This window comes from Schistocerca serialis, chromosome 4 (genome assembly GCF_023864345.2).
Source record: "Schistocerca serialis cubense isolate TAMUIC-IGC-003099 chromosome 4, iqSchSeri2.2, whole genome shotgun sequence".
In the NCBI taxonomy this organism is placed as follows: Eukaryota; Metazoa; Arthropoda; class Insecta; order Orthoptera; family Acrididae; genus Schistocerca; species Schistocerca serialis.
The window spans coordinates 419,679,531-419,691,682 of NC_064641.1; the positions used below are offsets into that span (position 1 = coordinate 419,679,531).

Here is a 12,152-nt window from a genome sequence, read left to right on the forward strand (position 1 = left end):
CAGGGGCCACATCATGAGAAGAAGAAAGTGCGGAAAGAAGTTCCCATACAGTAAAAGGTTCATTGTAAGATCCTGACTGACAAAGGGTAAAACATAAGGCGTAAACTTTGGCCCGCTGTTTCTGGTGAAGGAAAGCAGCTGGATAGGAGGCTGATGCTCTTGCAAAATGGGTCGCAAGATGTTCCGCGAGAATCAACAGGTCCGTGCAAAGGACATCCGGGAGGTGAAGACCCAGGAGGGTAGACTGCCGATGGCAACCTTGGAGAGAGCGAAGTGTAGCCAATACCCATGACATAGGGACAGTAGAACTGAGGGAAGAAACAAAGCTTGCCCAACACATCCGTTTGCTCTGGGGAGATTAAGTAACGGGCTTTAGTGCAAAGGCATTTAAAGGTAATAATGTTGGCAACGGATGGGTGCCTCTTAAGGTGTTGCAAAGCTCGACAGCGATCATGGATGGCGATGGCGATGGCAATGGCCGTACTCCACCACGGGACTTGCTGACGGCCAAATGGTCTAGATGAGTGCGGTACAGCAAGGCTAGCCAAACCATCACATCAGAAACGTCACGTAGGACGTCATAAACACAACCCGACAAAGAGGGAGAAAAAAATGACCTGTGCAGTATATAGAGGCCAATCGGCACATTGGAAAGACCAACAAGGTAACCTGTCCATCGGGGAGCGGGAAGGGAGCAATAGAATCAACAGGAAATGGTCACTACCACAAAGGTCGTTGTGTGGCGACCAGTGTAATGAAGGGAGGAGGGACGAAGAAGAAGGAGAAATATCAATGGCAGAGAAGGTACCATGACCGGCACTGAAATGAGTACGGGAACCATCATTAAGAAAGCACAAGTCGTGGTCTGCAAGAAAGTGGTCTATGAGAAGACCCCGACTAGATGGAAATGCACTGCCCCACAAGGGTTGATGAGCATTAAAATCCCTGGGGAGGAGGAAGTTGCTGAAGAAGGGCAGTTAAGGCAGCAAATGTAAGAGTCCTGTCAGGAGGCAGATAAAGATTGCAAACTGTGACCACATAGTTCCGGTTGACCCTAACAGCAACCGCTTCCAATGTAGTTTGAATAGGAATCCACATGCTAGCAATGTCTGTACGGACCAACAACCAACGCCACCAGAGGCCCGCAGGGGCTGACCCAATTTCAACAGAAAACACGGAACCCACATAGGGTCGGTGAGTGATCATCAGTGAAATGAGATTCATGTAGAACCACACAAGCTGCAGAGTAAGACAAAATAAGGGATTTCAACTCCGGAAGGTGACGGTAATATCCATTACAATTCCATTGGATAACCACAGAACGATGATTCAAATGGGGGTTGAACAGGCTAAAAGCCAGTCATGCCGCCGGGTCACCATCCGTCACCGACAAGGAGGGGGCGACATCCATGAACAACAGGTCAGAATCAGTGTGTGAAGGTGGGGATGGGACCTCTGCTGACACCAGAGGCCCCTTGTTCCGGGACTTACATTTCTTCTTCTTTTCTGTTTGAGATCGACGAGGGCTGTGCGGCGTAAAAGAGCCAGCTGCAGCAAGATCTGGAACAGAAAGAGATCGGGCGACCTGGGTTCTCGTGGTCATCGTGTGGCAGCAGACCTTTGGCCTGGAAGGTGCCGGGAAGGGGTATCCCGCGAGGGGGGCCCCTTGACCGGCAGATCCGAAGAAGTGGGACACTTCCCCAGCTGGGGAGGGGGATTGGTACCCGGAGGGGAGGGTGTGGGAGCCGCAGGTGAGGGGGGGAGAAGAGGGGTTCGGGACTGGGGTAAGGGAGGGGGAGGAAGGGTTGAAGATGTAACTAAAGCATAGCTGGACGTCATGGACATAGTGTGAAGACATGCATACTTCTTACGAGCCTCAGTGTTGGTTAGACGATCAAGGGACTTAGACTCCTGTATCTTCTTTTCCTTCTTATAAACTGGGCAATCTGGTGAACATGGAGAATGATTGCCATGACAATTAACACACACAGGAGGGGGAACAAAGGAACTCCCCTCATGGAGGGGACATCCACGGTCACCACAGAGAGGGTCCTGCGAACAGTGGGAAGAGTGTATAAAATGCAAACACTTATAACATCTCGTAGGTGGTGGGATGTACGGCTTCACATCACATCGATAAACCATAATCTTTACTTTCTCAGGGAGGATATCCCCTTCAAAGGCCAGGATAAAGGCACCAGTATCAATGTGATTGTCCTTTGGATCTTTCTGAACGTGCCGAACAAAGTGAACACCTCGCCGTCTGAGATTGTCCCGAAGTTCCTCATCAGTTTGAAGGATGAGTTCCCTGTGAAAAATCACACCTTGAACCATATTCAGAGACTGGTGGGGGGTAATGGACACAGGAATTGTGCCAAGATGGTTACAGGCACGAAGGGCCGCAGACTGGGCAGCTGAAGCAGTTTTGAACAACAACGAACCTGACCGCATCTTGCTCTGTGAGTCCATGTCGCCAAACTTGTCTTCAGCGTGTTCCACAAAAAAATAAAGGTTTGGTATTGGTGAAAGTATCCCCATCAGTCCTGGTGCAAACCAGATAGCAGGGGATAGGTTTCGACCCTAGCAAACGAACCTGAGCCTCCTCCCAGGGGGGCTAGGGAAGGGAAGGACGAAGGGGCAGAAGAAGCAGCACTAAAAGAATTAGTTCCATGCAGAGAGACAGCTGCAGAAGAACAGCCAGAGTTCTGGACCTGTACGCGTTTTATTTGCATAGCGTCCACCCTGATACCATCCACTCCGGTCAGAGGCTCTCGCCACGGGTGCCACTCAGGCACAGCAAGGGCCGTCTGGCACGGCGGCCATTGCCGGGAGTTCCGATGCTCCAGGACGACAAGCAACCACTACTAGGCTTACATGAGGTGGTCACAGCTCAGGTATCAGAAGCATGATCCCTATGTTTTCAGGGGGCTCAACCAAAAGGGTACATAGCGACCCCACTACATGGGCTGGCTACTGAGCTGGTTATGCACCCTAGCATCAGACAACGACATGAAGAAAAAGGTGAAATGAACTAGGAGTGCACGTGTCGGAGACACTAGGTAAGGTGCTCTTCCCCAAATGACTCACACTACGGAACAGAAATTTAGTAATGGAGGTCAAATCCGAGATGGGGACCAGGGAATGCCGAAAGGATGAGGTGATTACGCAACAAAACCAAATTGTAAAGCCAACGTATCCAGGAGGATATTGGGGCCAACTTAAACAAGGACACCAAGAGAGGGAGACGAGAGGGCGAAGGGGAAGGAGCAAGGAGAGGAGGGCAAGGAAATGCAGCCCTGGAAAGAAGGAAGGCTGCAATAGCTCGGAGCCCGTGCTCGCCACGCACGTACTCACGTAAGGACCGTGAGTCCCCTGGGGGGGATGATGATGATGATTATTATTATTATTATTATGTTTGGTTTGTGGGGCGGTCAACTGCGCCGTTATCAGAACCCGTACAATTTGCTTTGCACAGTCCAAACTCGCCACTGTCATGAATGATGATGAAATAATGAGGACAACACAAACACACAGTTATCTCAAGGCAGGTGAAAATCCCTGACCCCGCCTGGAATCAAACCCAGGATCCCGTGCTCAGGAGGCGAGAATGCAACCATGAGCTGAAGACAAGTCCACACGGGTCTGGGAGGAGGGGACAGACAGCATATATCTACCAATGGACACCAGAGATGAGCAATGTTCCTTTGGCTGAGGGCGGGGCATCACAGTCCCAAATGATAGTAAGGAGAGGGGAAAATAAAATGGTAGACTACCTCAGATAAATTGGGTGTCATCATAGAATGGCCAAGGGCGATGCCATTTGGAAATCTTTTTCCACAACTGTCACAAAAACAGGTTGTCATAACAAAAGGGTGAAAATGTTTATACTTCTTTTTATCGAAGTACAACAAACACTCACAGGTGTTATTTTAACGTCTTCCGTTTTTCTTGTAAATGGGACACACTGGCAAGTGGGAGTGATGATGGCAGTCCTTACAGCTGACAAATTGTAGAATGGACACAAGATGTTTTGTTGTGCTCAGTGCGCCCATAGTTGGCACAGATGTTCTCTCATGTGTACTCAGTTATCCTTCAGCAGACAAACTGCTCTCCTGATTGTAATATCAAGTCCTGGAAAGATACTCTGCAGTTTTCTGCTTACGTCTGCTTTCTGGATCAGAAGGGAGCCATTAATGTCTTCTGCAATGCTGCCACCACTCTAAAAATATCTTCAGTGTTTTCCATAAAGAACTGAGGTTCAATTGTTAGAAATAACACTAACCTGGACACTTGCCTGCAAAAATTTTAATCTATAACGGAATTTAATTACTACATATACTCATATTTACTTTGGTATTCTATTAAAAGCCTCTGTAAGCTTGTTGTGGCCTATATTATAATAATAAAATGAAGGAATAATGTTAGTCTAGTGCAGTAACTATTATCATCATCAATTTACTGTAAATATTGCTATTAGTCACAGAGAACCATTTTTAAAAAACGTACCCATCTGCGCTGCTTTCAACATTGCTGTTCCATATTCAATAGCACCACCAGACTTAAAGAGAAGTTTGAACTTTGCCTCACCAACCCAATTTCCATTAGGCTGCGCTCTCACCTTCCCTTTTATATAATTTGCACCAAACATGGGTTGTTCCAGTTCAACCTGAAAGAAATAAATTACCATGCATGAAAAGTAAATAAATGCCGAAACTTGTTAGCTTTTGGAATAAATCCTTTGTTGGGCTAGAGTACAAATACGTACATGAAAACACATGGGCACACACATACACACAAGCCCCTACTCTGCACTAGGCTGGACAGACAGACAATGGTGGGATTGCATTTAGGCAGGTGGCCTACAGTACATTGGGTGGAGGGGGGGGGGGAGGGGAGGGGAGGGAGGGGAGGATGGAAGGCAGGCAGGAATAGCAGCTGAGATGGGTAGCTAGCAGCTCAGAAGAAGGAAGCAGGATTTCTGGCTATGAATATGGGAGGGAGAGGCAGCAGGTATGTGGACTAGACACATGATGCACAGGCATCGGAGCTGGTGTGATGGGGAGCACAATGAATGTTATATGGAGACATGGGTTGGGAGGGGGTGACAGGAGAGAGAAAGGGGAAAATGGTCAGTAGAGGATATAGGGACAGTGGGTTAATGGAGACTGAGGTGGTAACCATTCGTTCTGATGGCAAGTTCGTCGGTTGTCATGAGGCCATTGAAAGCTGTGCAGTGATTACAGCAGAGTTTTTATATGTCATAGTTGCTTTGAAAGGTGACCTTGTCTCTGTGGGATAGGATAAGTCTGAGAAAGGACTGGAGTAAGAAGTGCTGGGTGAGTGAACTGGACAAGTCTTGTATTTGGGTCTCTCACAGGGGTGTGATATCTGTGGCACGGGGTTGAGAGTGGACGCAGCATAAGTGTGGACAAAGATGATGTTTAGGTTGAGTTGACAACATAACACCACTTTGGGAGGGGTGGGAAAGATTTTAGGTAGGATGTCACTCATTTTCAGGCAGGATGATAAATAACCAAAACCCTGACAAGAAACATGGTTCAGTTCTTCCAGTCCAGGGTGACATTTGGGGCTAGGGACAGTGCTCCTCTTTGGTTGATTCTTGGGGTGGTGGGAGGATTAGGGATGTGCGAGAATCTAGCATGGGGAAATTGTTTACGGACAATGCTTGCCGAATAGTGCCTGTCTATGAACGGCCCTCATGAGGCTTTTAGCATACTGAACAAGAGTGTTCTTGTCACTGCAGATATGTCATCTACAGGCAGGCAGGGTGTATGGGAGTGACAGCCATAGGCTATTGCATGACATCCACATAAGTCAATCTTTCAATGGGCTATCTATAGGAAACTTCCCTAGCCTCTCAAAGCCCAAACCCCTTGTCTGATTCAGATTCACTGACGATATCTTCATTATCTGGACTCAGGGTCAGGACATCCTATCTCTGCAACCTCAGCACCTTCTCTCCCACCACCTTCTTGGATGTCTACCACCTCTTTGATGGCTCGATCCATACGTATGTCTACATTAAACCCACTGACCAATAGTAATGGCACTATGACAGCTGTTATACCTTTCACACCAAAAAAATTCGCTCCGATACAGCCTGTCCACCCATGGATGACATACCTGCAGTGATCAGAACTGCCGTGCCAAATATACTGAAGGTCTCATGATAGCCTTCACAGAAAGGCACTACATTCTAAACCTAGCCCACAAACAGATCTTCCATGCCATATCCTCTCACTCCCCTAATCCTCCCACTACCCTCAAGAATCAGCTACGAAAGAGTGTCCACCACCTCGCCCAATAGTGCCCTTGACTGGAACAACTGAACCTTGTCCTTCACCAGGGCTTGGATTATGTATCATCATGTCTGGAAATGTGAGGCATCACATCCACAGCCCTTCCCTTGGTTTGGTATTCCATCACCCACCCAATCTACACAACATCCCTGGTCACCCCGTGCCACTTCCACTAACAACCCCTTGCCACAAGGATCATACCCTGTGGAAGCCCCAGGTAAAAAATCTGCCCATTTCACTCGTGTGAAATACATGTGACAAGCTTATCCTATTGCATCACAGGCAAGGCCACCTGTGAAAGCAGCGGTGTCATGTACGAAGTCTCATACAGCCACTGCATAGCTTTTAATGTTAGAAGGACAACCAACCAGTTGTCCACCACAATGGTGGTCATTGCCAAACTGTAGCCAAGAACATAGTTGACCACTTGGTGTATAGCATGCTGCCGAGCACGACATATTCAATTTCAATGGCTATTTCGCAACCCAAGCCATCAGGAGCCTTCCCTTCAACACCAGTATCTCTCAGCTTCCACAATCTCCTGGCTTCAATCTCCATCAACCCAATGTCCCTACATCCTCCACCTACCAGTTTCCCCTTCCTCTGTTCTGTGAACTCCTCCCAATCTCCCCCCCCCCCCCCCAGTTAACTTTTCCATGCACTACATATGCATCACATCCTACTGCCTCTGATACTTGTGCACCACATGACTATTTCAAAGATCAGCTATGAAAGAGCATCCACCTCATCACCCAATAGCACTCGCGTGTGTGTGTGTGTGTAGTTTAGCTCAACAAATGTTAATACCACATGTTAGCTATCATACTGTGAAACCAACCATCAAGTAACAGCAGGTTTGTTCTGCAGTACTGTAACAAATAACATTTACAAATGACAATGTGAAGTAGAATGTAACAACAATATATCAATTTAAGATACTGGAGACATTATGGTACCACTGCAAAGATTTATTGTAAGAAAGTCTGAAGCAATTAAAATTACTTACATCACTCAGTGTTACAAATGGAAAGCTAAATGACTGCATTTTGTCTCTCGAATCTTTAGCATTGAATATCATGCGATGTGTTGTCAGATATAACCTTCCTACTTTGGTGCCTTTAAACTCTGGCTGATCCTGTCCATGGAATTCCATTGTTACATGATCACTAAAAAGAAGTATGCTGAAACAAGTAATGAAATTCAAAAAATAAATATGTTGAAAGAAGGAATGAATTTCAAATATTAATCTTTGAAATTTTACTAATTTACATGTTCTCAAACAATGCTTTCGTTATTCTGGGCAGTTACGTGACTAGATGCTCAGACACTGAGGAAGATATGCTACAAAAATTTAACTATAGTTAGTAAATTACTCATCACACACGTTGTAACAAAAGCCGCTGATAAGCTAGACATCAACATCACCAGACCAAAAGGAACTGAACAAACGTGGCCACAAAAAGCCCATCTAAAAAATATCTGCCTTTTTGATACTATAATCTGTATATATCTGCATTTAATAAAGTACCATTTATTTCAAATTACCCATTTATATTCACTTTCTGAAGAATTAGACTGAAAGAAAAGTTTACCAACAATAAACATATTGCTAATATATTGCACGAATTAATTCTTAATTTTTTCCAAGCAAAGTAGTGGACAGAAAAAAGTGTAGACAATAGGAGTGAAGGCCAAAAGCAAGCTCACCCTGGGCCTGAAAAAGGTATGGGTAGAGTAAACGAGAGAGGACATAGGGGACAACATAGCTTAAAAAACTGTGGATGAGTACGCAAAGGTGAGGGGGAGAGAAACGGCATGTAGAAACTGGAGAGGGTGTGATGTGATACAAGGGTGCATGGAGTATAGAGACTAGATGAGAAAAAAGTCAGTATGATTGGAAAACTGAAATATATGTTTGAAAGGCAATCATTCATCTAAAGACTTCAATAAAATATCCAGATGTCATAGGTAGTTCTGTAGCCACTGAGGGTGATCATGCTGTGCCAAGTAGTTGCTTTGCCACTGGTAAATCCAAGCTGCCTTGAGCAAAATTTGGCAACGGTGAGTCACGTATGCGAACATCTGTTTGGTGAACATACGAATTTGAAAGGTCACAGTGACTGTAATGAAGTTAATACATGACATGGTTGCTTTCATAGATTGCCCTGTCTGATGGTGTATATGTGCCAAGGATTTGACTTAAACAGAATGTGCTGAGAGCATGCTTGGAATATCTTGCACAAGTCTTGCATGCAGATTTTATCCACATAGCAATGAGATGGGAAATAGCTAAAGCATGAGGAGCTAGATTACTTTGTAGGTTGACAGTTGAATATTACTTTACAATACAGCAAAAATTTTATGAAGAATTCTGGAAAGCCAGTATAAACCCTGCAGGAGGATGTAGGCAAAAAGTTCTAATCCAGGATCATATGTTTTAATGATAGGGAGGATGCCTTGTGAATGCTTAGCGTATATGGTAGGAGTATTAGAACTATGGGAAGATAGCAAAGATGTTTTTTGTTGACAATTACCTGCACATTCACTTTCTATATCATTCATAAAAGGACACCGATACATTGCCTTCCCTAATTTCCTGCAGTCAGCAAATCTACTGTCTCATTTCTCGTCTATAACATTGTTCTTGAGTAATTGGCTACCAAGTTCTGAACTGACAGAAATCTGAAAACGTCTAGACACCTGGGTGGCAAGTACAAGTACTACAAATATTGGGGATTAAGGGATACTGCAGTAGCCATTAATGCATGCTGGCCTGATTTTGCGTTTCTGTATTTACTTTGAGACATTCAAGTATGCCTGGACATACATTCACGGTTTTCCATTATAATTCTGATTTAAGCTTTTGATTCTGTTTGTAATTTGTGTGTGAATGTGAGACAGTGCGGAGGAGGAAGTGGAGGAGGGGGGTTCATTTTCACTAATTCATTATATTTATAACTACAGGACATTCAGGAAAATGTTAACTATAGTCTTAAATGTACTTCAGCTCTCTGATTAACTATCAATTCAGATCATTTGACAACAAGAAAGTGTTGAATCTGTTTAGCAGCCCACACCCAATTTCAAATTTTTTATCTATTTGATGTGGTGCCCCTCTTATTTGAATCAGCAATATTTTATGCTAATTGTGTTACAGATGTCATACAGACACTCCAGAGTGAATCAAGGGACAGAAATAGGTAATCTTGTTGTACAGGAGCAATGTAACAAAATGTTAACATACTTTTTTGGAGAGAGTTACTTGATATTTGCTGCAGGTGATAAAGCAACCTCAGAAACAGTAATTTCATAAATCTGCCAATGACTTCATTTTCTAACACGTGTTTTCTTCATTTATGCTCATCATACACACACACACACACACACACACACACACACACACACACACACACACACAGTTTTCCTTGATACAACAAGGTATTTTCTGCATAAGACAAGGTATTATTTTTCTTCTGAAAACTTTTAAATTGCACTCATTGGCTTTTTCATTGTTGAAGCTTCTCACCAGTAAGTAATCATCAAATTAGTATTTTACGCATATTTAGATTAAACCCCTCCTGTCAATTTTATCCTCAAGTAATAAATTTGTGTATCATGCACTATTTAAAGTCTCTCTTCTTTATGTCTGTAATTTTGTTCTGTGTTATACGGGTGAGTTATTTATGTTCCTTGAAGGTGTAACTTTGAACAGAGGAGCTGGATGAGAAAAAGTAAGAAAACAATGGCATGCAGAAAAAATGGTAATGTTGTACTAACATACCACACTAAAGTGCACCAATAAATTACGATGTCAGAGAATAGGTTGTCATGTAAACTGCTGATATATCAACACAAAAGAGGAAGATATTCATGTAAAATAAAATTGGTACAATCAACATCTTGTGACACTGGAGAATGGAAAAATACCAAATAATGCTAACTGACTATGGTAATGATATTGTTCATCATGTCTTTTGCCTGAACAAGATAAATGTATTTTTTTATTACCTATTAATATGTTAGCTAAATTTCTCTTCCTTGCTTTGTGCATGTGTGTGCATGCTACTTTTGTTTTCTTCTCAGTTGAATACTGATTGACTACTATTTCTAGCACATTGGATATTGTATATTTTCTGCAAGTCTTTGTTCAAATTACTACAGCTATGTGGTCCACAGATGAAAACATTTTTATACTCTCATTAGTTATGATGCCCTTTTGATCTGCCTTTTGGAGTCACATGTCGTAGATGGTCCATCTCTTGACTGACTTCTTGACTGCACTTTAACACCTAACTGCTGATCCCCTTTTGTACAGCACCATTTCTTAAATCAACCATTTTCTTTGGCAATCCAAACTGTCTTATGCCTTTGTGAGCTTTCCCCAGTTAATGCTGGTCAGTATTTGCTTGTAATTTATTTTCTGCTTTTACTCCTCAATACTTGATTGTTCCTGTAAAAAATATTATTTCCTAGTTTTATTTAATATACTGTGATTCTCCATTCCTTCTAATTCACATTTATTTTTTTCTGTATGTTCTGTTGTCTTCATACTTCTTTATACACCTCCCTCTTCTTCTGGCTTTGTTTTTCTCATTTTTGGCAGTCTTGCTTTTCCTTTCTGTGCCCTCTCATAGCATCCACCGCTTCTTTGATTATCGAATACTTCCTGCCACTGATCTCTTACAACTATATTCTATTCCACTTTTCTCCTTATTACTATTTGATATTTTTTGTTTTATTTTTAGTTTTAATATGTCCCACCTTTGTGGCTACTACTGCTGTCTGGCAATTTGCTGGTTCCCAAAGGCACTGTCTTACGTGGAAAGTATTTTTTACAATAACTTTATTTCTTATTGCAAACTGACTCAAAGGTTTCAATTTGTTTTTCAATCATTGCGCCATGATGCAAGGAGGCCTAGTTTTTAAGCTTTCTGTGCACCACCCTCCACCAAATACTGGTGGCCAACAAGTTTTAGTCTTCCTCCAGATGTCTTGTCATTGGGTAGTGCTGAACAATTGTTACTGGTCTCCTGCAGACTGTGGTGTGTGATGAAAAACAGGGAGCACAATCTACAGAGGAGAGGCAGAGATCCTGCCAGAGGGCTGTGAGGTGCATTTCTACTGGTAACCCCACCCAAGGGGGAGTATAAGGAAGTCGACACTACTCTTGCGCAAAGATAATATGATACATTGCATGGTCAGAGAATTGTTGAATGGTATATACATTGGAGACCGAGAGTTGGAAATGTCAGAACTAAAGACCACGGAGGTTGAAAATAGTCCGGAAGGCACCGGTCACCACATTAAATGTGTCGTAAAATTTCATAGTCATAGCCGCTGCCAAACCATAAACCTGGCAAGCACAATCCAGTTGGGATGAGACCACGGCCCAGTAAAGATTGAGAAAAAACAGCACAATCTGCACCCCAAGAGGTGTGGCCAAAGAAGCAGAGTGTTAAGCTTTTGCATGAATCTAGACTTTAGGTGACAAATATGGAGCAGCAGAGTCAGCTTTTTATCAAAAAGAAGGCCCAAAGAATGGGACTGTGCAACAACTTCCAAGCACTGGGTACCGAAGAAGAGTTGTCGAGCAGGATGGACCATGGTATGATGGTTGAAATACATGTTGCACATTTTTGCAGGAGATAACTGGGAACCATGGGAAAGTATGTATGTAGAGGCCAGTCGGATTTCACCTTGGAGCTCACACTCAGCCGATGCTACTGAATGGGAGCTGTGCCAAATTCAAAAAACATTGAAACGCAGTACAGGGGTGACCAGTGGCCCCAGGGTCACCAACGCATTGATGGCGATGAAGAGCGTGACACTGAG

The 12,152-nt window shown here is 43.6% G+C and overlaps 1 protein-coding gene across 1 annotated transcript in view; it reads right to left on the reverse strand.

Annotated features, from left to right (window-relative positions):
• The window catches only part of LOC126475004 (WW domain-binding protein 2), a 133,386-nt gene that overhangs the window by 111,291 nt on the left and 9,943 nt on the right, over positions 1-12,152 (reverse strand). Inside the window, exons 2-3 of the mRNA XM_050102543.1 lie at positions 7,327-7,501; positions 4,507-4,666 (exon numbers count right to left, since the gene is read on the reverse strand). Of these exons, the coding sequence (XP_049958500.1) occupies positions 4,507-4,666; positions 7,327-7,501 (335 nt within the window). The remainder of the gene's footprint in view (positions 1-4,506; positions 4,667-7,326; positions 7,502-12,152) is intronic.